Source organism: Magnolia sinica, chromosome 2 (assembly GCF_029962835.1).
Source record: "Magnolia sinica isolate HGM2019 chromosome 2, MsV1, whole genome shotgun sequence".
Taxonomy (NCBI): domain Eukaryota; kingdom Viridiplantae; phylum Streptophyta; class Magnoliopsida; order Magnoliales; family Magnoliaceae; genus Magnolia; species Magnolia sinica.
Window position 1 is genome coordinate 131,835,412 of NC_080574.1, and position 22,731 is coordinate 131,858,142.

At 38.3% G+C, this 22,731-nt stretch overlaps 1 protein-coding gene across 1 annotated transcript; it reads left to right on the forward strand.

The window, feature by feature from the left end:
• LOC131237676 (actin-interacting protein 1-2) lies at positions 1–22,464 on the forward strand. The gene is made up of 6 exons (XM_058235575.1): positions 1–468; positions 5,643–5,804; positions 6,249–6,435; positions 17,348–17,773; positions 18,878–19,285; positions 21,965–22,464. The coding sequence occupies exons 1-6, from the start codon at positions 77–79 to the stop codon at positions 22,220–22,222; spliced, it is 1,833 nt and encodes a 610-aa protein (XP_058091558.1). The 5' UTR covers positions 1–76; the 3' UTR covers positions 22,223–22,464.
• Positions 22,465–22,731: the final 267 nt, after the last annotated feature.

Genomic DNA, 22,731 nt, shown 5'->3' on the forward strand with positions numbered 1-22,731 from the left:
TCCTCCCGCGTTCAAATTCTCCTTCCCTTGCCAATTCTTCTCTCTCTCTCTCTCTCTCTCTCTCTGTCTCAGTGCCATGGCGGAGCTCGTAGAAACGTACGCCTGCGTACCATCAACGGAGCGGGGCCGTGGCATCCTCATATCGGGGGACCCGAAATCGAACGCCATCCTCTACACAAATGGCAGATCCGTAATTATCCGCCATCTCGATCGCCCCCTCCAAGCCTCCATCTACGCCGACCATGCCTACCCCACCACCATCGCCCGATTCTCCCCCAACGGCGAGTGGATCGCCTCCGCTGACGTCTCCGGCACCGTCCGCATCTGGGGGGTCCACAACGATCACGTTCTCAAGAACGAGTTCCGCGTCCTCTCCGGCCGCATCGACGATCTTCAGTGGTCTCCTGATGGCCTACGGATCGTAGCGTCCGGCGACGGGAAGGGAAAATCTTTCGTCCGTGCTTTCATGTGAGTGGGTGGCTTGATTGTAGTTCTGATGAATTGTAGTTGTATTTTATGCAATGCCATTTCTTGATTCTGGTTTTTTTGAGTTTGAGGAATGATGATCTAGTACTCTGTTTGTGTTGCTTCGAGTTGTAATTTGGTGTTTTCGCAGCTTGATTGGTTGATCTGGATCGTCGGTTTGGCCCAACCCAAACTTCTGGGTCACTGTGGAAGAATGACGGTTGATTGCATCCATCTTAACGTCTGGGACCCACCAAATGGATGGTGTGAATCGATTGTTTCCTGTGCTTTTTGCATTCACTCTCAATTTCACTCTTGGTCTTGTGGGCTATTGATTGGATGGTTAGGATTCTCCAATCAGTAAGATTTTTTTTTTAGTGTCCTAAGTAGTGTGGGGTGAATCAAGTGGACGGTCCAGATTTGTCCAAATGCAACTCATAGCGCTAGATCATGTCTTGCTAGATTGATTGTTTGAGTTTCTTATATAAGTGTTTATGGTTTAAATGCTTTAAGCAAAGAAATGCTATTATGCTGCTACAGGATAGGAATTTGTATGCTGTTGGGACCTCAATACATACATGGAAAACATGTTTTGGTGATACATTCAGGACTTTCGATATGGCATGCCACCTTCTGTGATTGGACGAATCTGATTATCCAAATGTGGGCCATTGCTTTGTTTTGAGCTGACTGTTCCTTTTTCCAGGGTGCACTGATCAGATGGCTACCACAATCCAATCTATTTGCCGTTTGGAATATTGTCAATCTCTGGGGTGTCCCACTTAATCAATGGTCTTGATCAATGTAAATAAGTGCCATGATGCTTTTTCTACACTCATTATGGAGCGCCATGATGCCTTCTCGTCATGATGGCACCCCCCATGTAGGATTGATTATGAACAATGACTGAGCTCTGCTTGGTAAAAGACCAGTTTGATCATTGCATGGATCTTGCACATATGGTGACTATAGATTGTTACTCCGTTAGGCAGATTTCTAACTGTTCATTTTTCCATACATGTGTGGTCCCCCTGATGACCAGCCTGATTTTTCAGCCACATTCACTATGGGGCCTGTCAGACATGTCACGGCTAATAAGCATAAGTTAGAGTAGAACTCTCGAGTCCTGTATCCTACTCTCATGAAACCATCGCATCCAACGAGTGCCGTAACAGCCGCCATGGGGCCATAAACCGTTGCATAAAGGTAATGGTGGAAACCGTTACACGTTATGGGGTCGTAATAAAGGCCGTTACATAAAAAATGACCCGTAACGGCTTGTTATGCCCTTTGTAACGGCCCCATAATGGGTGATATAGGTTTTTTGTTTTTTTTTGTTTTGTTTTTTTCAATTTTTTTTAAAAAGAAGACCATAACAGCCATTACAGCCTATATCATAAAGGTAACAGTGGAGGCCGTTACTGCGACCATTACCATTACAGAATACCTTGATCCATCTCACATTGACCACTTGGGGATTTCTTCTCTTTGCACTCACATGCATATATCAGGCCTTGTTTGGTTAGTATTTCTAGACATGTTTTTGGGGAGAACTGGCCCCACTCTATCAGACGTTCTTCATCACATTGCAGAGAGTACACTGCAAGATCAGATTAATCGGAGAATTGGCAAGAAGTCTTCTCCAGTATATCCCATTTTGAGTGGAGCCTTCCGCAAAATGACAATCTCCTGACACGAAGGGAAAGGTTTTGGAGAAAGTGGCTCATTAAATGCTTTCTCTGCTCCTGTCTATAGTTGCATGAACCATGAAGTGAAGCGTGAACAGATTTGGGTATGGGAGCAGGGAAGTGTCTGTTTTAAAATGTAAACAAGTAGGTAAGAAAGTGTTAGGGGGTGTGAGAGTCTGAAGCACTATTTGAAGAGGGAGAGATACCTTGTTAGAAGGATCCTGCAGCTAAGCTTGTTTGGGCATTTGCATAAACCAAGCAACTAATTTTAAGGATTCAAATCCATTGAAGAATCTGAAAAGGTCATGATTCATACCCATACAAATAGGATGTAAATGTGATACATGGCTCAAGAAAAAAAAAGGGTACATTTGCTTGCAACTAAATCATCACCACTATCATCTAAGCCTTTTTCCAATTAATTGGAGTTAGTTACATGAATCTTGTTCTACCATTCTACTCTATGAAGGATCATATCCTCAGTTAACTTATAGGCCATCAAATCTTTTCTTAGTACCTCCACCCACATTGTTTTAGGCCTTCCCCTTCCCCTTTTAGAGGCTTCAACTTAAACCACGTTACTCAAATTGGTGAAGTTCTTGGTCTCTGTTCCTCATGACCAAACCATCTAGGTCTACTTCCTCTCATATTTTTATCTATTCATGCTACTCACAAGATCCCTTGAATGCGTTCATTTCTAATAATATCATTTTTTTGCCGAGCCACTCATCCATCTCAACATCCTTATTTCAACTACGCACATCCTATGAACATGTTGTTTCTTGATTGCCCAACATTCTACCACATAAAGCATGGCTGGTCTTATAGCTATCCTATAAAACATTCTTGATCCCTTGTTGCATGAACCATGAAGTGAAGTGGGAACAGATTTGGGTATGGGAGCGGGGAAGTGTCTGTTTTAAAATGTAAACAAGTAGGTAAGAAAGCATTAGGGGGTGTGAGAGTCCGAAGTACGATTTGAAGAGGGAGAGATACCTTGTTAGAAGGATCCTGCAGCTAAGCTCGTCTGGGCAGTTGCATAAACCAAGCAACTAATTTTAAGGATTCAAAGCCATTGAAGAATATGAAAAGGTCATGATTCATATCCATACAAATAGGATGTAAATGTGATACATGGCTCAAGGAAAAAAAAAGGGTACATTGGCTTGCAACTAAATCATCATCACCACCATCTAAGCCTTTTTCCAATTAATTGGAGTTGGTTACATAAATCTTGTTCTACCAATCTACTCTATGAAGGATCATATCCTCAATTAAGTTATAGGCCATAAAATCTTTTCTTAGTACCTCCACCCACATTCTTTTAGGCCTTCCCCTTCCCCTTTTAGAGGCTTCAACTTAAACCACGTTACTCCTCAAATTGGTGAAGTTCTTGGTCTCTATTGCTCATGGCCATACCATCTAGGTCTACTTCCTCTCATATTTTTATCCATTCGTGCTACTCACAAGATCCCTTGAATGCGTTCATTTCTAATTATATCATTTTTTTTTGCCATGCCACTCATCCATCTCAACATCCTTATTTCAACTATGCGCATCCTATAAACATGTTGTTTCTTGATTGCCCAACATTCTACCACATAAAGCATGGCTGGTCTTATGACTATCCTATAAAGTCTCTCCCTAAATTTAATTGGTATGAGATGATTTCATGAAGCTCTAAAAATGCATATGTCCACTTCATCCAACCACCTCTAATTCTATGAGCAACATCCTTCTTAACCCTCCTGATCTCATGATTTATCAACCCAAGATATTAAAAATGGTCATTTTGGGGTACTTCTTGGTCAACAACCTAAACTAATTCCTTGTTCCACTCCTGTTGTTACAAAAGTTGCATTCCATATATTCTATTTGAGTTTGATTAATTCTAAAGCATCCCTTCATGGTTCTAGCTTTGCATTTACCCCCTCCCTTGTCTTGTCAATTAAAAATATGTCATCTTCAAACAACATACATCACAGAACCTCTTCCTTTGCAAACAGCATACATCATGGAATGCCTTGTTAACTCGTCCATAACCAATCTAAAAAGGTACAGGCTCAATGCCGACCCTTGCTGTAGGCCTATAGTACTTGGAAACTCACTTGTCTCTCAGCTAGTGGTCCACACATTTGTTAGCAGTCTCTTGTAGGCATCCTTAATCATGTCAATATAACCTCTTAAGACTCCTCTCTTTCCCAACACCCACCAGATTATTTCTCTAGGGACCCATCTAATCTTTCTCTAAGTCAACAGAAGACCATGTGGACATAGTTCCTCCTCTTCCTATATTTCTCCATCATCTCTCTTGGAAGAGAGCTGATGCTCTGTTGTACTAACAAGTAATCTACATAAGCTCATAGATTATTAGTTTATGTAGATTAACTCTAGTACAATAGAGCATTTGCTCTCTTCGTAAGCAATTTTATTTACTTATTGGCATCTCCATGTAATTGTTCTAGCCATTAATATGTTCTTACCTTGCTTATTTTGGGTAGAGGGTCATGGCCTCATGGATCAAGCAAAAAGCCAAAAACTAGGTATCTTTAGCTGTGGCATTATGATTGAAGGTAGCAAGCTTTTGGAGTTAACTGTTTCATTTCACATGTCTTGATCTCTGAACTTCTTGAGTGGGCATGACCAACTGATTCATTTCCTTGACTTATCTTACTTTTGCCATATTTTTGAGGGCCTATCTGTTCTCTATTGATGCATTTTTGCTTCTTGGCTTAGCACTCATTTATTTATTTTTGGTATAATGCACATGTTGCCTTTCTCAAAATTTAAATAAATGGAAAAAATTGACTTCTTTAGTTGCCAGTTTGATATTTGTCCTTAGGATTTGGTGGTGATATTTATTCCATTGCTATGTGCAAAGGTCCTGATGTATCAGGATGTGAATGGCGGCCTCATATGTCCAATCCATGCAAATGGGCCCCATGGTTCATAGATGCAGGCCATTGACCTGAAATGATCCACAGTGGATGAAAAATCCAGGTCACTCATCTATGGACCCACTTGTACGTACTGATGTGTCTGGACACTATTTGCACCCGATGCATCCTCACTACCATTTCTCTAGCTACTTGCCCATCCCTATCCACTAACTGCTTTCCCATGAGGCATGGCAGTGTATGGCTGATTTGAAGAAACTCTTTATTAATACTTAATACAGATTGTTGGTTCAAGTAAGATTTTGACGATTTTATTTTTGTTTCGATTAATTCATCATCATAGTTGAATTTTCATCCAAACTTCATGTTGTTTAAGTTGATCTTTTGTTAAGGCATTCACCTTAAAATTTTCACAAGAAAAAGCTAATTCTTGTTGGCCCATTAGATGGCTTTTACTTTTATTCACTCATTTGAATTGAACAATTCAGGGCTTAACTGCTTCTTTTCAATTCAGTTCTCTTTTCTTTTCAATTCATGCATTTTAGTTTAATTCATGCTTAATTGGCTCTTAGACGATATGCTTTTTTTGCAGGTGGGATTCAGGCAGTAATGTTGGGGAGTTCGATGGCCATTCAAGGCGCGTATTGAGCTGTGCATTTAAGCCAACGAGGCCATTTCGCATCGTCACATGTGGGGAAGATTTCTTGGTAAACTTCTATGAAGGACCACCGTTCAAATTCAAGTTGTCTCAAAGGTTTGTCACGGAGATATCTTTTACACTGATGACGGATTTAATTCGATAAGAATCCTCAATTCCATCTAAGAAATGCATCCTATTGCTATGTGCAGTTTGATGTAGTTTTATGCTGGTTATTTATTTATTATAGATTGATAAGCCTCGTTTATTATAAAGGGGTTCTTAGTTACATATATCTTAAATTGGACAGCTGAACATTAAAGAATTTTTATGGGGGAATATCTTTTACAATTGTATGATTTTTTGCTGCCTCATTTTCATATTTTATCATCATATCTGCTTTATGTTTTCGGATTTTTTTTTTTTTTTTTTGGGATTATCTCAAACACCTTCAATTAATGGCCTGATGATATTGCAGAATGATTTTATTGCATGATTCCATGATTTCTTGCATTCACAAGATCTCCATTTTTCTTTTTTCTTTGTTTTTGGGAAATGCAGGGAGCATTCAAATTTTGTCAACTGTGTAAGGTTTTCTCCCGATGGCACTAAATTTATCACTGTGAGCTCAGACAAGAAGGGCATATTATATGATGGAAAGACTGCAGAAAAGATAGGAGAGTTGTCTATGGAAGATGGCCACAAAGGCAGTATCTATGCCGTTAGCTGGAGCCCTGATAGTAAACAGGTAAATGTTTGCACTCTTGTGTTTTGAGCTAGCCATCATACTATGGAAACTCCCCCTCCAAGTTGCTGCACAGATACTTGAGATTACAAACTTTTCCATAATGTATTGGATGATAGATCCTTTCACAGCTTGGTTCCTTCACGAGTACATAGTCTAGTTGATTATTACTCACATGATGTGTTGATATGATTTTTGATGTCACTACTCACCATATCTCTGATGAAGTGACAATCCACTTTATTGTGCTTTATATGCTCATGGAAGATGTGATTCGAAGACAAATGAAGTTATGCTTGATGATTGTAGAGGATTTTCATAGTGAAAGAGGAGAAAAGAAGAAGAAAGAATGGAAGAAGAGAAAAAAACTAGTGTTACTGTTGGGAGCCCCCCCTCTCCTCACTTTTGTCAAGACTAAAATATATTCCGTAGTCCACCATACGGCCGAAATATATACACATGCACACACTTGTTTGCTAATTTCTCTACAATTATCATGATGCACTTTCGCAGGAAGTTGGTTGAAATTTTAAATACTTCCTTGAACGAAAGAATTCTCAATCTGTAGAAATCATAGACTGAGATTCTGCTTTTGTGCAAAACCAAGCAACAACAATTTTTTTTTTCTATTCTTTCATTCAGCATGATTTCCTTTTTCGCATCATGGCTCATACAGTAACTTCTTGTAGGCCAATGGTGTTTAGATGATTTATCGGAATCTACATTAGAGATCCTTAGATATACATCTTTCTCGATATTGAAGCGCTCTCTTGAGAAGAAGATTTCAAATATATTAAAATTCAATTCAGAACTTCCATGTGAGGAACTCGGGTTGCATATGCATCGGAACTACTAAGATAGTTACGTCATCTTTCTCGACATTGAAGTGCTCTCTCGAGAAGATTTCAAATATTTCAAAATTCAATTCAGAACTTCACGTGAGGAACTCGGGTGGTATATTTTACTTACTGAACTAACTTCTTGCATGATCTCTTGACACAACAAGTCTTCAACGGGCCGATATGGGCTGCGTTTCGTGTAGATCCGGATATGTTAAGTGTTATAAAATCACCAACAAGAGATAAAACTAACACTGTTGGAAGGTTTACCAACAGCCAACCAATCTAGAATTAGTGGTCACACACCTTCTCTCTTTTCTACCACAGGTAGGTAGATGCCAAAAGGGAAGCAACGCAAGCTAAACCAAAGGAAACTCCATATTTGAAAATTTATTCAAAATTGGCATAATGGGCTATTATAAGCAAAGAGGTCTTTTTATAAACCTTGTGCAAGTAAAGAAAAAAGCGCTAACATAAAATAATCACGTTACCGTTGAATCCTATCACAATCGTATATGTTTCTTGTAAATTGGTATAAGAGTGGCATGAACCAATCATGATTTTCTAGCCCTAGAAATTAGTTAAAATATATGAATCCTATGAATTTGAGCACCAATCGATTGATCACATAGGCCCCACAGTGTAATTTGACTATTGACCTTATCAGATTGATCATCCGATCACGCATCTAGTCCATTTCATCAATCAAGACAATATGGACAATTGGATAGTTTGGATCTTTCATCAGCTAGCTTGTATGACATTTTGGTTGCTTCATCTCTTTTATGGTAATATGAGAAAGATTAGCTTCTCACCAAACATTGGTACCTTCCCACTTTCTCAAGACGTTCACTAGCATTATAATTATAGTAATCACAAAGTGGAGAATGAGAAGAGGAGAGGAAGAAGCTTTGGGAAAAAGGTTGTGTAGAGAATACTCAAATCTCTTAGACCTTCATTATGTTTTATAAAACCCTAAACAACATAAAAGAATGGTGTTGACCGTTATGACCACCATTATTGTTACAGAATACCTTGCATATAGGTTGTAATAAGCATTGTTGTCAAATGCGATCGCATATGCGCATATACAATCGCATATGTGCATACTGTGGATCGAATCGCATATGCCATCATGGCATATGCGATCCTGGCAAGTATGCCATGGCATACCTTTATATGCAACCAATATAAGGTCACATATGCGATCGCATACTGCATATGTGATCACATATTTCCCATTAGCCAGAGTGGAAGCATTTATTTTATTTTATTTTTTTTATTTTTTTTATTTTTTTTGCAATTTGGAGAATTGTTGCCTATAAATAGGCTCTTACTCTCTCTCTTACTTTAATCTCTCTACAATTATTTCAAGTATGTTTATTTTTTGTATTTTATATGTTGTGCTTACTTTTTGTAAACTAAGTTGTAAGTTGTAACTTGTAAGTTGTTTTAAGTTATCCATTATCAGTAAAATGTCTTTGTTCGAAGTTTTTAATAATTAATTCTCTTCTAATGTAGCTTGTTCATTGTTTTGTTAAAATTTATATAATATATTATAAGTAATTAAATATATAACTTAATGAAACACTCAAACTATAATGAAATAAGTAAAATAACCCAATCTAATCATGTGTACTAATTAGGCAAGTTTTTCCTATTTTTTTAAAAGAATTTTTTCAATTTTTATTATTTTAAAAAAATATGCCATGTCATATGCGATTGTGCGATCGCATATGCGATTTGACAACATTGGTAGTAAGAACTACTTCATCACAATATATCTTCAGAACATTCATCTCAGTTCATATGGATCTAGCTACCTCTAGAAGGTGAGGACCTTTTGGTTCTGCAACTATGCTTTGTTGAGGAATATGAGGATAGGACGTTTGGATCTTAATTGCATAGTTACATAGATAACCTTGACGATCATGATAAAGATTTTTATTTTTATTTTTTTCCTTTTCTTTTTTTGATAATGATCATGATAAAGATATTCCTTAACATTGTCTGATCAAAAGACATTTATTTTCTTCTCAAACTGCGTGAGAACCATTTTCTGAAAAACTTCAACAATAAATGATACTTCACTCCTAGTTTTTGTTAAATAAACCCACATGAATTGAGAAAAATCATCAATGGATGAGATAAAATATTTATATCTAAAAGCATAAATGACAAGGGTAGAGCCCCACACATCACAGTGAACGAAGTTAAAAGGTTCCAAACTCTTACAAGTGCTTGGAACATATGTTGGACAAAGTGTTTTGACGATTAGCAAATGTCTCAATTCAATTCAACACCATACTGAAATTTATTGCAAAATTATAGGCTAAGACCTGTAGTAGACAAATTACCCAAGTGAGCGCACCAAAGCTGGACATAGTATTTATTTTTAAGACGTGACTCTGAAACGAAAGCAAAAGAGATGGCACCAACATCGAATGAATATAGCACATGATTGTCATGTCCGCCACCAATCTTCTTCCTGATCTAGAGATCCTATATAGCACTAGGAAGGAAAGAATGTGACACTACAATTCCACTGTTTCGTTAACGATTAAGTTGGAATGAAAAGCAGGAGAATAAAGAACAGCAGGCAACACTAAGGATGATGAGAGCTGATAAGCTCATTGTCGGGTAGCAGCAAATTTGATGCAACTAAGGAACTAAGATATGAGAGAAATTACCTTCTGTATTGGTCATATCATCGGTAAGACCTGAGTCAATTTTCCAAGATGCAGAAGGATGAAATTGGCACTGACAGAAATGAGCGGATGTACCTGGTTGTCTGCTAGATATACCAGCCCAGCCAGGAGAAGTACCAAACACGGCCAACTCCTGATGAAAGTCATGGGTCTTACAAAAAGCACCTTGGAGTTTGAAACATCATATAAAGTTTACTCTCCCTTGACTTCAGCACTGTTGGCTGCTCTCTTGGGCTTCAGTTGAAAATGAGGATGATGGTCATAGCACTGTTCACTAACATGTCTATGGTGACCACAATATGTGGAAACAAGTTTGTTTCCGTTTTGGTCACTATGCTGCTAGAAAGATCAAGACTATCCTCTTCGAGAAGGTTCACCATGTGACGTCTTAGACCCTCCTGCAGGGGCCGATCTTTAGGAGTGAGTGAGTACTGCATACCTAAAGAAGCCCTGCGATGAGTTTCTCCCCTGACATAATTGTGGCCACCCAAATACTCGTAACATTTGTCATTGTTCCATTTGATTCTTAAGATCTTCAAGAGTGGAGCTTGCTGATTGACGGTGATCAAGCTCTTCCTACTTCTGGAGAGCTGCAATATATTCCTCCACTGAAGATTCATTTTGGCTACATACTTGTGATCTCTTGATGCAACTGTCTGGACATCTTGTTGAAAGTATGTCCGGACAACTTTGGCCTGTACTTCTTTGCTCGCTTTAAGAAGCATCAAACCACAGCTGATACTGGGATCCTTAGAATGAAGAAGCCAGGACATAACCGTCAGATTGTCACTTTCCAAATCATCGTGGGATGGATCATCTGCGGCTGGTTCCTTGTTACTATGAATATACCCAACTTCCTCTTCCTACCAACCAACATCTTGGAAAATTGAGGATATTTGAGATAGTTGTTGCCATTGAGCGTCGTGGTGCTAATAATCAATCTTGGATGGTGATATGGTTATGTGGGACCCATAACCTGCCTAGATTTCTTACTTTTTGAACTCATGAGATCTCCAAAAACACCAATGTGCACCAATAATGTGATGAATGAAGAAAAACAATAAACTATTTCATTTAATCAAGTTTCATATCTTCTAACTCAGGATACACACATTGCGATCTTCAAGTGAGATGCATGAAGACAATGGATCACTATATAGTGTGCCACCAACGAAGATAGGACAACGGGTCAACCTGATGGCTGACTGAATGCCAGTCAGTGTTTTGAATAGCGCCCGTAGCGCTACGTAGCGTCTCAAATAGTGTAAATCCCCTGTAGTGTATACTACAAGGGTCGTAGCATACGCTACAGCAACGTAGCGTGTAGCGTCCGTAGCGTAAGCTACAATGTATTTTTTTTACTATTTTAGTTTTTTTATTATTTTTTCACGTTTTCTTTGTTTCTAATGTTGAGGAATGTGACACTTGTATTGTACTTGATACTTTTAACCTATGGGATTTTTATTTCTTTTCATAATTGTGACTTGTGGTTTCAATTAGACATTATTAATTAAAGTAGTTTGCTTAGAAAGTTGTTGATGTGATAATTATTTGATTTGGCTTATATATGTGGATTAGCTTTTAATAAATGATAACTAATAACTTTTTTTAACATGCTTATAATTAATAAAATGAATAATCTTTTAGGCATTTTAATAAATTTTTTTTTTTCATTGTTCATTATATTTGTCTTATTTTTAAATTAAAAAATAGCTACATGCTATGTATTTACGCTACACGTTATAGAGGGCTGAGCGCTATGCATCATGCTACCGCTATTTAAAACACCGGTGCCAGTTGTTGTGCTAGTAGTGGCACTGGCTGACGCATTGGCTAGTGCCACAGGTTTGCCGAAGGGGAAGGGGAAAGGGAAATGAAGGAAAAAGAAAGGAAAGAAGGGGACAGAAGGAAGGAGGAGGAAAGAGGAGTATCTAGATCTCTGCTATTTGTAAGTGATTACATGGTGGAGAATGAGAGGAGAAGAAGAGAGAATTTTTTTTTTTTTTTTTTTTGTGAAGAAGTTTTGTAGAAAATACTCAATCTTCTTACCTCTTCGTTATGTTTTATAACAATATAAAGGAATGGTGTCCCGAGGGAGCACCAAATAATTACGTATGCATTCCCATAAAATATGTTCTTTACATGCACATCCAAGTTATTCTGTATTGGTAATGGTGGCCGTAATAGTCACCACCATTACCAATACGGGTATCAACTGTAACGGCCGATATGGGGCTGTATAACGGTTGAAAATTTTCCTTTGCCTGGAAAATTCCGAAAAAATATTTAGAAAATCAAGAATAATGTAAATATTCCAAATATGTCTTCATTTTTTGTTTCGAACATGTTTATGGTAGTGTAACAGTCCACTCTTTGGTGAGAGTGTTGTATCGGGCTGTCTAGTGAATTTGTGAACATGATTATATGTATCTAATGTTTAGACATTACAATCAAGCATTAAACCTAGAAATAAGAAAAAAGGCATAAATACTACTTTTTCAATTTTTTGGAAAAAAAGGCTGTCGGAGCTTCTATTCACTCAAATCACTTCAATCTACGATTTAATATTAAAAACTATAGTAAGAGTGGTCAAAATCTATTGTAAAATTATATAGGAGAGTTTTTGGAATGAGAGAAGTTAAAAATAAAAAATTGGGGGGGAATGGATTTAAATAGAAAAAGTGGCCATTTTTCGACCATTACGAGGGTAACAGTCGTTATGCCCCGTAACAGCCTTTACGGCCACTGTAACGGTCGAGACGATCCCAAAAAACCAACTGTCCTGTTTCATCCCCGTATCATGTAACGGTCATGGCCATTACCTATACGTATCGGCCTTTACGGGCGTATCGTAACGGATACGGAACACCTTGTGCACATCCATACCCAAACACAGAAACATGTGCATTCATTGTCTCCATTCTCTACAATAATAAAGCTTGGTCTTTGCTTCAATAGGTGAGTTTGTAGGTTCAATTGAGATTCATCCCATCTCTTTTTGAAGATCCCATCTAACGCATACTTGAGAATGAAAACCCCATTACTTGATCACGTAACTTTGCCTGGGAAGTAATGTAATTATACCAAATCTTTTTAAAAATAAAAAATAAAACTTGAATATATATATATATATATATATATATATATATATATATATATATATATATATATATATATATATGAGTCATGCTCCCCTGCGCACGTGCACACCTTTGCACACGTGTCATGGGTGTCTAATCTGAACGGTCCATGTGATGCGGAATCCCATGAAACCCCCTGTGACAAATTTTCACCCTGATAGAAAATTCTGGTGGGCCATAGAAAAGAGAAATGTAAATCAAGGGAGGAAACTGTTTTCATTTTTCATGGCCCATCAAAGTTTTAGATCAAAGTAAAACTTCGTCCCGGGGGGTTTCTCAAGGTGCTGCTTCACATGAACGGTTCAGATTTTGGATCCACATCACGTATGATAGGTTCTCAAAAAAGTTTGCATGTAGTACATACGAACTGGCTCGCAGGTGAGCGTTTCCGTGTGTGTGTGTGTGTATATATATATATATATAGGCACACACACACACACACACAACATCTCCAGTGATGACAATGTCAAAACATACACAACAAGTAAGATGGTTTTCTACCCTCTTCTTTGGACAAACGTGGATGGTTCGAATTGTTTTTTTGAAGACCTAACCACAGAGTTAAGCCTTATAGTCACTCTCTTAGATTGATTTTTGATGCAGGCCCAACATATGCTGATTTTGGACCGTTTCATTATAGATTTGGGGCCAAAATATCAAGAGCTACAATTTACTATTTGTGGGAGATATGGGGGGATGTGATTGATGCTATGGGGGCTGATTTCAAGATGCGATTGAAGATTTTGAGGATTATTCCCTAGATTTGGTTTTGTTATTATTAGGCTTTTACTATCTTAAGTAGATTAGATTGATTTGTAAACAACTATGATTGATTTGATATCAATCTCTTAATTGGAGGAATTCTTATTAAAGATTCTTTTCTCTTAATTGGAGGAATTCTTATTAAAGATTCTTTTAGTCTACAAAAGCGATGGTGGTGTAGGAGGTAAGTATTCCAATACTTTTCAAGTACGAGTTTTTCTTAAGTATTGTAAGATAGGAAGTTTGATATCAATAAACCTCGCCCATTTCTTTGCGATCTAGGTGTCGAGATCTCATTGACTCAATAACCAAGTTGCACCATTTTAATGTTAAAGTGGGTCATATTCAGGGATTTTTGGGTCTACATCATCTCCTAATGGCATTGAAGGGATGACAAAGGAAAAGTATGTGCAAGTAGATAAATTGATAAATGCACTTATAGAGTGAGTAGGTTAACTCATGCATACGGTAGGCAATCTCACTAATCAAGTGGGAGAGCTTCGGCATGGAGGGAAGTTAGATACCGAAGTTGGAGCATGTGGACGTATAAGGGAAGTTCCACGTCCTAACCAACAATGGGCAACCCCAGTTTGTGAAGACATCAATGATCGAATCCTTCAATTCTTGAAATGTGACAGAGAGTTCGGAATTAAGGTAGAAATTCTGAAATTTCTTGGTCGGTTACGTGTTGACAATTTCATTGATTGGCTAAGCAAGGTGGAAAAGATATTCAAGTGCAGGGAAATTGCAAACAATTGGAAGGTTAAGTTAGTAGCTATGAAGTTTCCCGGTCACGTCTTAGCATTGTGGCAAGATTTCCAAGCCAAACGAATCCATCAAGGTAAGGAGAAAGTAAATTCTTGAAAAAAGATGAAAAATAAATTAAAAAGAAATTTCCTACCTACAATTTATGCTCGTGACCTCTATCAAAGATGTCACAATCTATGTCAAGGGAAAAAATTGGTAAATGAATACACGGAGAAGTTCCATACATTGATATCACGGGTAGTGTTTTGTGAGTATGAAGATAAAAAGATTTCAAGATATGTTAACGGTCTTAACTTGGACATAAGAAATGAATTGGATTTTAAAGATGTATTTAAGATGTTTGATATATACACATTTGCATTAAAAGTTGAGAAGATATAATTAATTGGGGACTTGGGAGATGATTTGGTGCCTCACACGGAAATGATAGGGCAACATGCTAACTTCCCACGAGGGACGATGGGCCAACGTTCAATAATGAAGCCAAATCCTAAACCGGGAGAGGTGGGGGACTAGTGCACTCAAGACGAGGCAAAACAATACTCCTTTCATGTGCTTTAAGTGTGGACAATCGGGACATTATTCTTTCATTGTCTTGAGCATTAGTCCACAATTAAAGTGAATTTGGCCAAGGAAGGAGAATATGTTGAAGACACTCCGGACTGCTTGCAAATGAAAACTCCCGATGACACAAGATATGAAGAACATGCATATGAGGATGTGGTACTTGTTGGGAAAAATGTAGCAGTTGCATATAGTAATAGGGGTGAGTCATTGATTATCCAATGAACTATTATGCCATCAACACCTCGGGTGATTGATGAGGGATGATGGTTGTGACACTATCTTCCGCACCACTTGCACTTCTAGTGGGAAGATTGTATGATTTTAGTAGATGGGGAGAGTAGTGAGAACATTGTCTCATAAGAACTAGTGGATAAATTAAAACTGAAAGAACGTAAGCATCCACACCCATATATGATTCATTGGTTCAAGAAGGGGGGAGAAGTTTCTTTAATTTTCAGGTGTTTAGTTTCATTTTCTATTGGATTTTAAGTATAAGGATGATGTGTGGTGTGATATGGTCCCCATGGATGTATGTCAAATTTTGTTGGGGAGACCGTAGTTGTGGGACCGAGATATGGTGCATTTGACTTGGGCTAACACTTATTCTTTTAGCAAGGATGGTGTTAAAATCACATTGTATCGAATGAAACATCTTCCAACGCCGAAATCTGATAAAGAGGGCCAAAAATCCTTCAATAGAAAAGTTTGAAAAAAAAAAGGGCACCAGCATCACTTATGTTTTGGTTGCTAAAGAAGAAGCCAAACAGCCAGATGTTCTGTCCCCAATGCAAAGCTCCTTCGTGAATATTAAGACTTGGTGCTCGAAGAATTCCCAGTTGGATTTCCTCCCATGATGAGCATTTAGCATCATGTTGACTCACTAGCTTTAAATATGTTAAATCTTGTTCAGTATCGAATGAGTTCAGCCAAACAAGCCGAACTCCTGCTGATTGAATGGTCCGACATAAAAAAGCTCATAAGAAGATAGAGAAAGAAGAAAAGGGAAGAAGTTAAACAAGTGTTGAAAATGATGACTATTGACACTCGATAGGGCCAATACAAGCAATACTTGGTGCTAAAAGAACAAGCCCTATTCTAGATGCATATAGATCTTGGACAACGAATTAAAAAGATTGGACCCGAACCTTTACTACTTGTATGAAGCATCTAACTTACCAAAATCGAGTCTTTCCAACTTGGGCAGACTAATGTAGGCCCACTGCCCACTTAGATCCCAACATGTGCTGATTTTGAACTGGTTATTTATAAATTTGGGGCCTAAATAAATATTAAGAGCTACAATTTACTATTTGTGGGAGATATGTGGGGATGTCGTCATGTGATTGATGATATGGGGTTTGATTTATAGATGTGATTGAAGATGTTGAGGATTATTTTCTAGATTTGCTTTTATCATTATTAGGCCTTTTTTATCTTAGGTGGATCGATCTCTTAGCTGGGAGATTCTCATTAAAGATTCATTTAGGTTTTACAAAAGGGGTGGTGGTGTAGGAGGTAAGTATTCCAATAATTTCTAAGTGGGAGTTTTTCTGAGTATTGTAAGATAGGAAGTTTGATATCAATAAAGCTCTCCCTCTCTACTTAAATATTCTTGTGGGTGTACTCTGGTCCATTTCTTTGTGATCCGGGTGTTGAGATCTCATTGATTTGATAACCAAATTGTACTAATTTTTAGTTTATAGACGAGGCCTTCCTCTTTTTAGTCAAGATTACCAAAAGGTGGCGTCGCCTTTACTATTGATGAGGAAAGCATAAAATGTGCCCCTCAATTGCAGATGCAGAGCATATGCTACCTTTTTTTGATATCTTTGGGCCTAAGCTACTTCCTTTTACAAAACACTCTCTAGTCTCTAGTCTGAAACAACTTAGCCTCTTGACTTTGGCTTGATGCTATGAACTTCAGACTCTTTCCCCACAGTCTTTTTATGTTTGATCTTCCTATCATTGTCGTTGTTGCCGTCATCATTATCATTACTACTATGCTTTTCTATTATTGTTTACTGTTATTATCATTTATTATTAGCAGTGTCTGTTGTGTATCTATGTTTCCTTATTGGACTTTTATCAGGATAAGTGTATACTGATATAAATCAGAAGTCTTCTTTTTTAGGTTCTGACAGTTTCTGCCGACAAGACAGCAAAGATATGGGAGATTTCTGAGGATGGAAATGGGAAGGTGAGGAAAACATTGTCATGCCCTGGCTCTGGTGGAGTGGATGACATGCTTGTCGGCTGTCTTTGGCAGAATGACCATCTTGTTACTGTTTCTCTTGGTGGCATGATTACTTTATTCTCTGCAAGTGATCCTGATAAAGCACCGGTAGCTTTTTCGGGGCACATGAAGAGCGTCAGTGCATTAGCTGTACTTTCCCAGAGCAGCCAGAAAAGCATCTTGTCCAGCAGCTATGATGGCTTGATCGTGAGATGGATACAGGGCGTTGGATACAGTGGCAAGCTAGAGAGGAAAGATAGTTCTCAAATTAAATCCTTCGCTGCAGTCGAAGAAGAGCTTGTTACATATGCATTTGACAATAAGGTGAGTGGTTATCTGCGGTTGTTCTAAGTTGATACTTCTGGCATGTTTTTTTATGATTTGCTGATTCCCTGGCCTTTTCATTATTTGAATTTCATTCTTTGATGTGTTCCTTTTCTTCTTATTCTGCTACTTATAGTTAATCATAGTACATGGCTAGCTAGCTGCTGTTGGACACATATCTCACAAATACCCAAGTATCATTAGAAAGGCCAAACCATGAATGTCATCACTTCCAAAATTCATGCTAGTGGAATAACCGTGGGTGAGATGATATCTGAGGAAAGAGGAAAGAGAAATGCTAATATGCAGCTTGACAGCTTCCTCTCCAGGGTATACACGGCAAGTACTTGTGGTGGTCACAACTGTAAATCTGGTGGGCCACTACGTTGATAGGTCATAACCCAAAACTTGATGATTGACTATGGTAGCCATCCAAAAGGACTGGTTGGATTAGCAGTCCACATTCAACAGGCGAAACTCACAACTGGATGTCAGAGTTGTCCAATCACTCGGACGATACAAATGGCAACCCACCTGATGAAATCCAGCCAGTCCACATTCAACTGGTGAAACTCACAATTGGATGTCAGAGTTGTCCAATCACTTGGACTGATACAAATGGCAGCCATCTGATGAACGATTCCAGTCTCCACACATGTTTGCCACATGTACCGTGCGGAGCAAGAGGCATAGAATCATTATATGGGCTGATACTTGCATTTCTCTTGAGGAATAGGATGAATGGATACGAAAATTACAACCATTTTTGACCTCCCATCTTTACCCTCAAGTCAGCCCCATTTGGACATGGTGGCATCCATGGTAGGGCTCTCTTGATGAGTGGCTTAGATCTTGCATCATGCTGCAAGGTGTGAGAATAAGGGACGCGAGTAAGATTAGCAAACCTCCTATGTTATGTTTGCAGATCTAATCAAACTGATTCCATTTGCCAGAATCTGACATTTTTCGTACCATTTTTTTTTTTTTACTTCTCTGAATGTGTGTTTTTCACTGGTTTTCATACACCATAATCTCCAAATTGTGTTATTTGTATAATTCTATATATATATAACACATCCTTTTTTGTCTCCAACAAATGCTCAGGTTAGGAGAATTCCTTTGCAAGGGGATCAATGTGGAGATGTAGAAACCATTGACATTGGCACTCAACCCAAGGACTTAAATCTTACGCTTCATTCTCCCGAACTTGCTTTGATTTCAACTGATACAGGAGTTGTTATGCTTCGGGGATCAAAAGTAGTGTCAACCATCAACCTTGGGTATGCTGTGACAGCATCTGCAATTGCTCCTGATGGAAGTGAGGCCATTGTGGGTGGGCAAGATGGTAAGTTGCACATATATTCTATCTCAGGCGACACGCTTACAGAGGAGTCAGTCCTTGAGAAGCACAGGGGTGCTCTTACGGTTATACGTTACTCCCCAGATGCTTCCATGTTTGCCTCAGGGGATGTCAATCGAGAAGCCGTTGTTTGGGACCGTGTCTCTCGAGAGGTAATGCAAAGGGAAAAGAAAAAACTCTATTCTATTTCTTGCAGCATAAGACCTTTTTTTGGTTGGGAATTGATATTTGCACCCAATATTCATATTTTTTTTGCACCCGCCATTTTTTTAATACCTTCACCTGTCTTTTCTACTTATGTTAATGCAGTGTCACTGAGTTGCACTGTTCTGTTGCTGAATATGTGATAGTGGGTGCATGTATCGAACTCAGTGAGCACAAATATTCATTCCTTTTTAGATTATCTGGTGTTATTTTGCTCTCAAATCTTCCACGTTACTTATGGATGTACTGTCAAGTAAGGGTATTGGGGCCAGGTGTCGGATTTGCGTGATCCTAAAATGTAAGGGCTCAATGACATGACCGTATTTACTATTGTAGTATGTTTTATTTTTATTGTTGACGGTGAGTTTGTTGCAACTTTCATGATATTTTGCACCAATTTTGATTGATTAGTCATGAAATATCATGATATTTGGTGCAACCAAATGTGCCCTTGTATAAATTTAATGTATTTTATTCATCATCATCACCATTATCTAAGCCTTATCTCAACTAATTGGGATTGCTACATGACCTGTTCTGCCATTCCACTCTATCAAGGACCATATCCTTGGTAAAATCATGGGTCACCAAATCTTTTCTTAGTACCACCATCCATGTCCTTTTGGGCTTTCCTCTTTCCCTTTGGAGCCTTCAACTTGAACCAAACCACTTCTAACAGTGCAGTTCTTGGTCTACATTGCCCATGGCCAAACCACCAAAATCTACTTTCCGTCATCTTATTACCAATTGGTGTTACTCCTAAGTGCCCTCTACATTCATTTATAATCCTTCCAATGGAAGTTTTCTACTCTCGTTGCCGGTCCCAAGCCCAGATAAAGGAGGAACGCTGCATTAGGTTGGCAGCCGTTGTCACCCTTTGACCACAACTTTTCTCAAATTTAACATATTCTATTAACTTTTAAGATATGCTTTAAGAGTTTCTTGTTATTTTTAGAGTGCCACTTTAGACACCCACTCTAATTCCTAAATATGCTCATCCTTTCTTCTTTTGGTTGTACAACAACATTAAATTTGTATAAGCGTATAGCCGAAACTGGAAAGATTGGTTTCTCGAGCATTCAGACTGCTGCCAATAGCAATGCACATTTTTAAATCTAAAATATTCAATTATAGTTTAGTTAGAACAAACATGGATCCCATAATCCATACCTATGTGATGTCATATTCGACATGAGTACTCTGAGGGATTTGAAGAATCCAGGACTGATAGCATGTTATGATCAAGTCACTATTCTTTATGCGGTTCTGCTGGTTTGGTGGTATTAAATTGAAACCAATTTCAATTCTATGATGATTGCTTTCGATATGTTGGTTTTACTACCTGACCGATGACCTGGTGACATCCTCTAAATTATAACATCATCATCATTGCCATCGTCATCATCATCTAAGCCATATCCCAATTAATAGGTCGGCTGCATCATGCTCCGCCATTCTACTCTATTAAGGACCACATCCCCAGTTAAACTATAGAAAATCAAATCACATGAATTATCAAGAGAAATTATATCATCCTTGAGCTGAGGATGTGTATAGTATCCTTGGCCCTATGTTACAACCAACCCATGATTTGTTATGATAAAAGTTGATGCATTCCACGAATTCTTTTTTGGAGATCACAATAATTTTTTCAGAAATGCAAGTTAGGGTCTGGAAAGTTCAAGATCCTAGACCATACTACTTAAACTAGCTAAGTCATCTTGACCTGGTCAAGTTTGGAGTCCAGTCATCACTCAGACTTGGTTTATGAGCAGTTTGGTTTCGGTGTAGAGAAAGACATTAATAGAAACATATCCCAACAAAATCGGAGAAACCCGCCACACCATTCATAATTTGTATTTGAGTGCCTTTTCACATGAATCCTTTTCCACCACTCCACTCTATCAAGGGCCATAGTTTCGGTTAAGCCTTTTCTACATTCAAATCAATTAAGGGGCAGTTTGATTTACCATTATGAAAAATACATTGTAATATGAATATATCCCAAAAAAATCAGATAGCTGGTATCATTTTGGTCCATGCTGGAAAGAAAAGGCTTGGGGCCCCTTTTCATTTTATTCTTTGCCCCACAATTAGTTTGGATAAGGCTTAGATGATGATGTTATAGATAAAGGTTTGTTTTGGATTTTAATAAAGTTGGTAATTTTTCGTGTGTTGTTGTGGTCTTGTAATTCAATGTTTGTTTATTTCTTGAGTCATGATTTACATTATCATCATCATAGAATTGTTCTAGCTATTTAAGAATCATTCACAAGATTGCTTGGCAGAAGTTCAATGTCCGCCTGCCTACCTGATATCAGCCTGCTCTTTTACCCAGACTGGGGACTGGTTAGCCTACCAAGCAGAATTTAATCCATGAAATTCCATAGAGTAAAAAAAAAAAAATTAAAATAAATAAATACTGAGTCGAGTCCACGAGCCAACTTGATGCAGCTGGACATTGAATCTAGTTTATGTTTTCAGGTTTAGAAATTTTGCTCTAGCCCCTACATGTTAAACATGTAAATAATCTTGATTCTTCTCGAAATGACAGAAAATCTTCCTTACAACGAATTAAATGTCCGAGTATCTTATGTATGCTGCTTTTGATTGACTATTGTTTGCAGGTTAAGCTTAAGAATATGTTGTACCACACGGCCCGCATAAACTGCCTGGCTTGGTCCCCTGATAACAGCATGGTCGCCACTGGGTCGCTTGACACATGTGTCATCATATATGAAATCGGCAAGCCACCATCAAACCGAATAACTATAAAAGGGGCCCACTTGGGTGGGGTCTATGGATTGGCATTTTGTGATGAGAGAATCATTGTGAGTTCAGGGGAGGATGCGTGCGTGCGTGTTTGGAGAGTAACGCCACAGTAGTGTAGCTGACCACAACACCGCAATGGGGTTTTGTTCAACAAATAAGCGGTTTGATATCCATGCAGTGTTTTTGTTTCAAGTTTATTAAAAGGGGGGAAGTGATTGGGTGCTTGTTGTTTATTTCTTGTCTTAGTTGTTTTGATCTATTTATATTTTTCATCACGCAGTGTTTGAGATGAACAGATAGGGTGTGCTTCATTTGATGGGTTGAGATGAAAATAGCCATAGAAATTGTTGAGGTATGTTTTTTTATTTTTTATTTTTATTCCCATTTCCTACAATGTTTGCTAATGTCCCTTGCTGGTATTTTTTCCTCACTTATAACTGGTTGTAGGTTAGCTGAAGCTACAACCAATCATCACATGCTAAAAGCGTGTACAAGATCCGAGCTGTAGGCCCCACCATGATCACCTGGCATGAAAATTTGGTGGGTCCAATCGTCAGTTTGGCGACCCATGTAGTTGAATCAGGCATTCGGTAGGTCTGATTTGAACCGTCTTACAGAGCAT

Bases quoted from the DNA above. Each gene is read 5' to 3' on its own strand.
- LOC131237676 (XM_058235575.1), top strand. From the start codon at position 77: ATGGCGGAGCTCGTAGAAACGTACGCCTGCGTACCATCAACGGAGCGG. The intron at 6,436-17,347 runs GTAAATGTTTGC...CTTCTTTTTTAG, and splicing joins GGAGCCCTGATAGTAAACAG to GTTCTGACAGTTTCTGCCGA. The intron at 19,286-21,964 runs GTAATGCAAAGG...TATTGTTTGCAG, and splicing joins GGGACCGTGTCTCTCGAGAG to GTTAAGCTTAAGAATATGTT.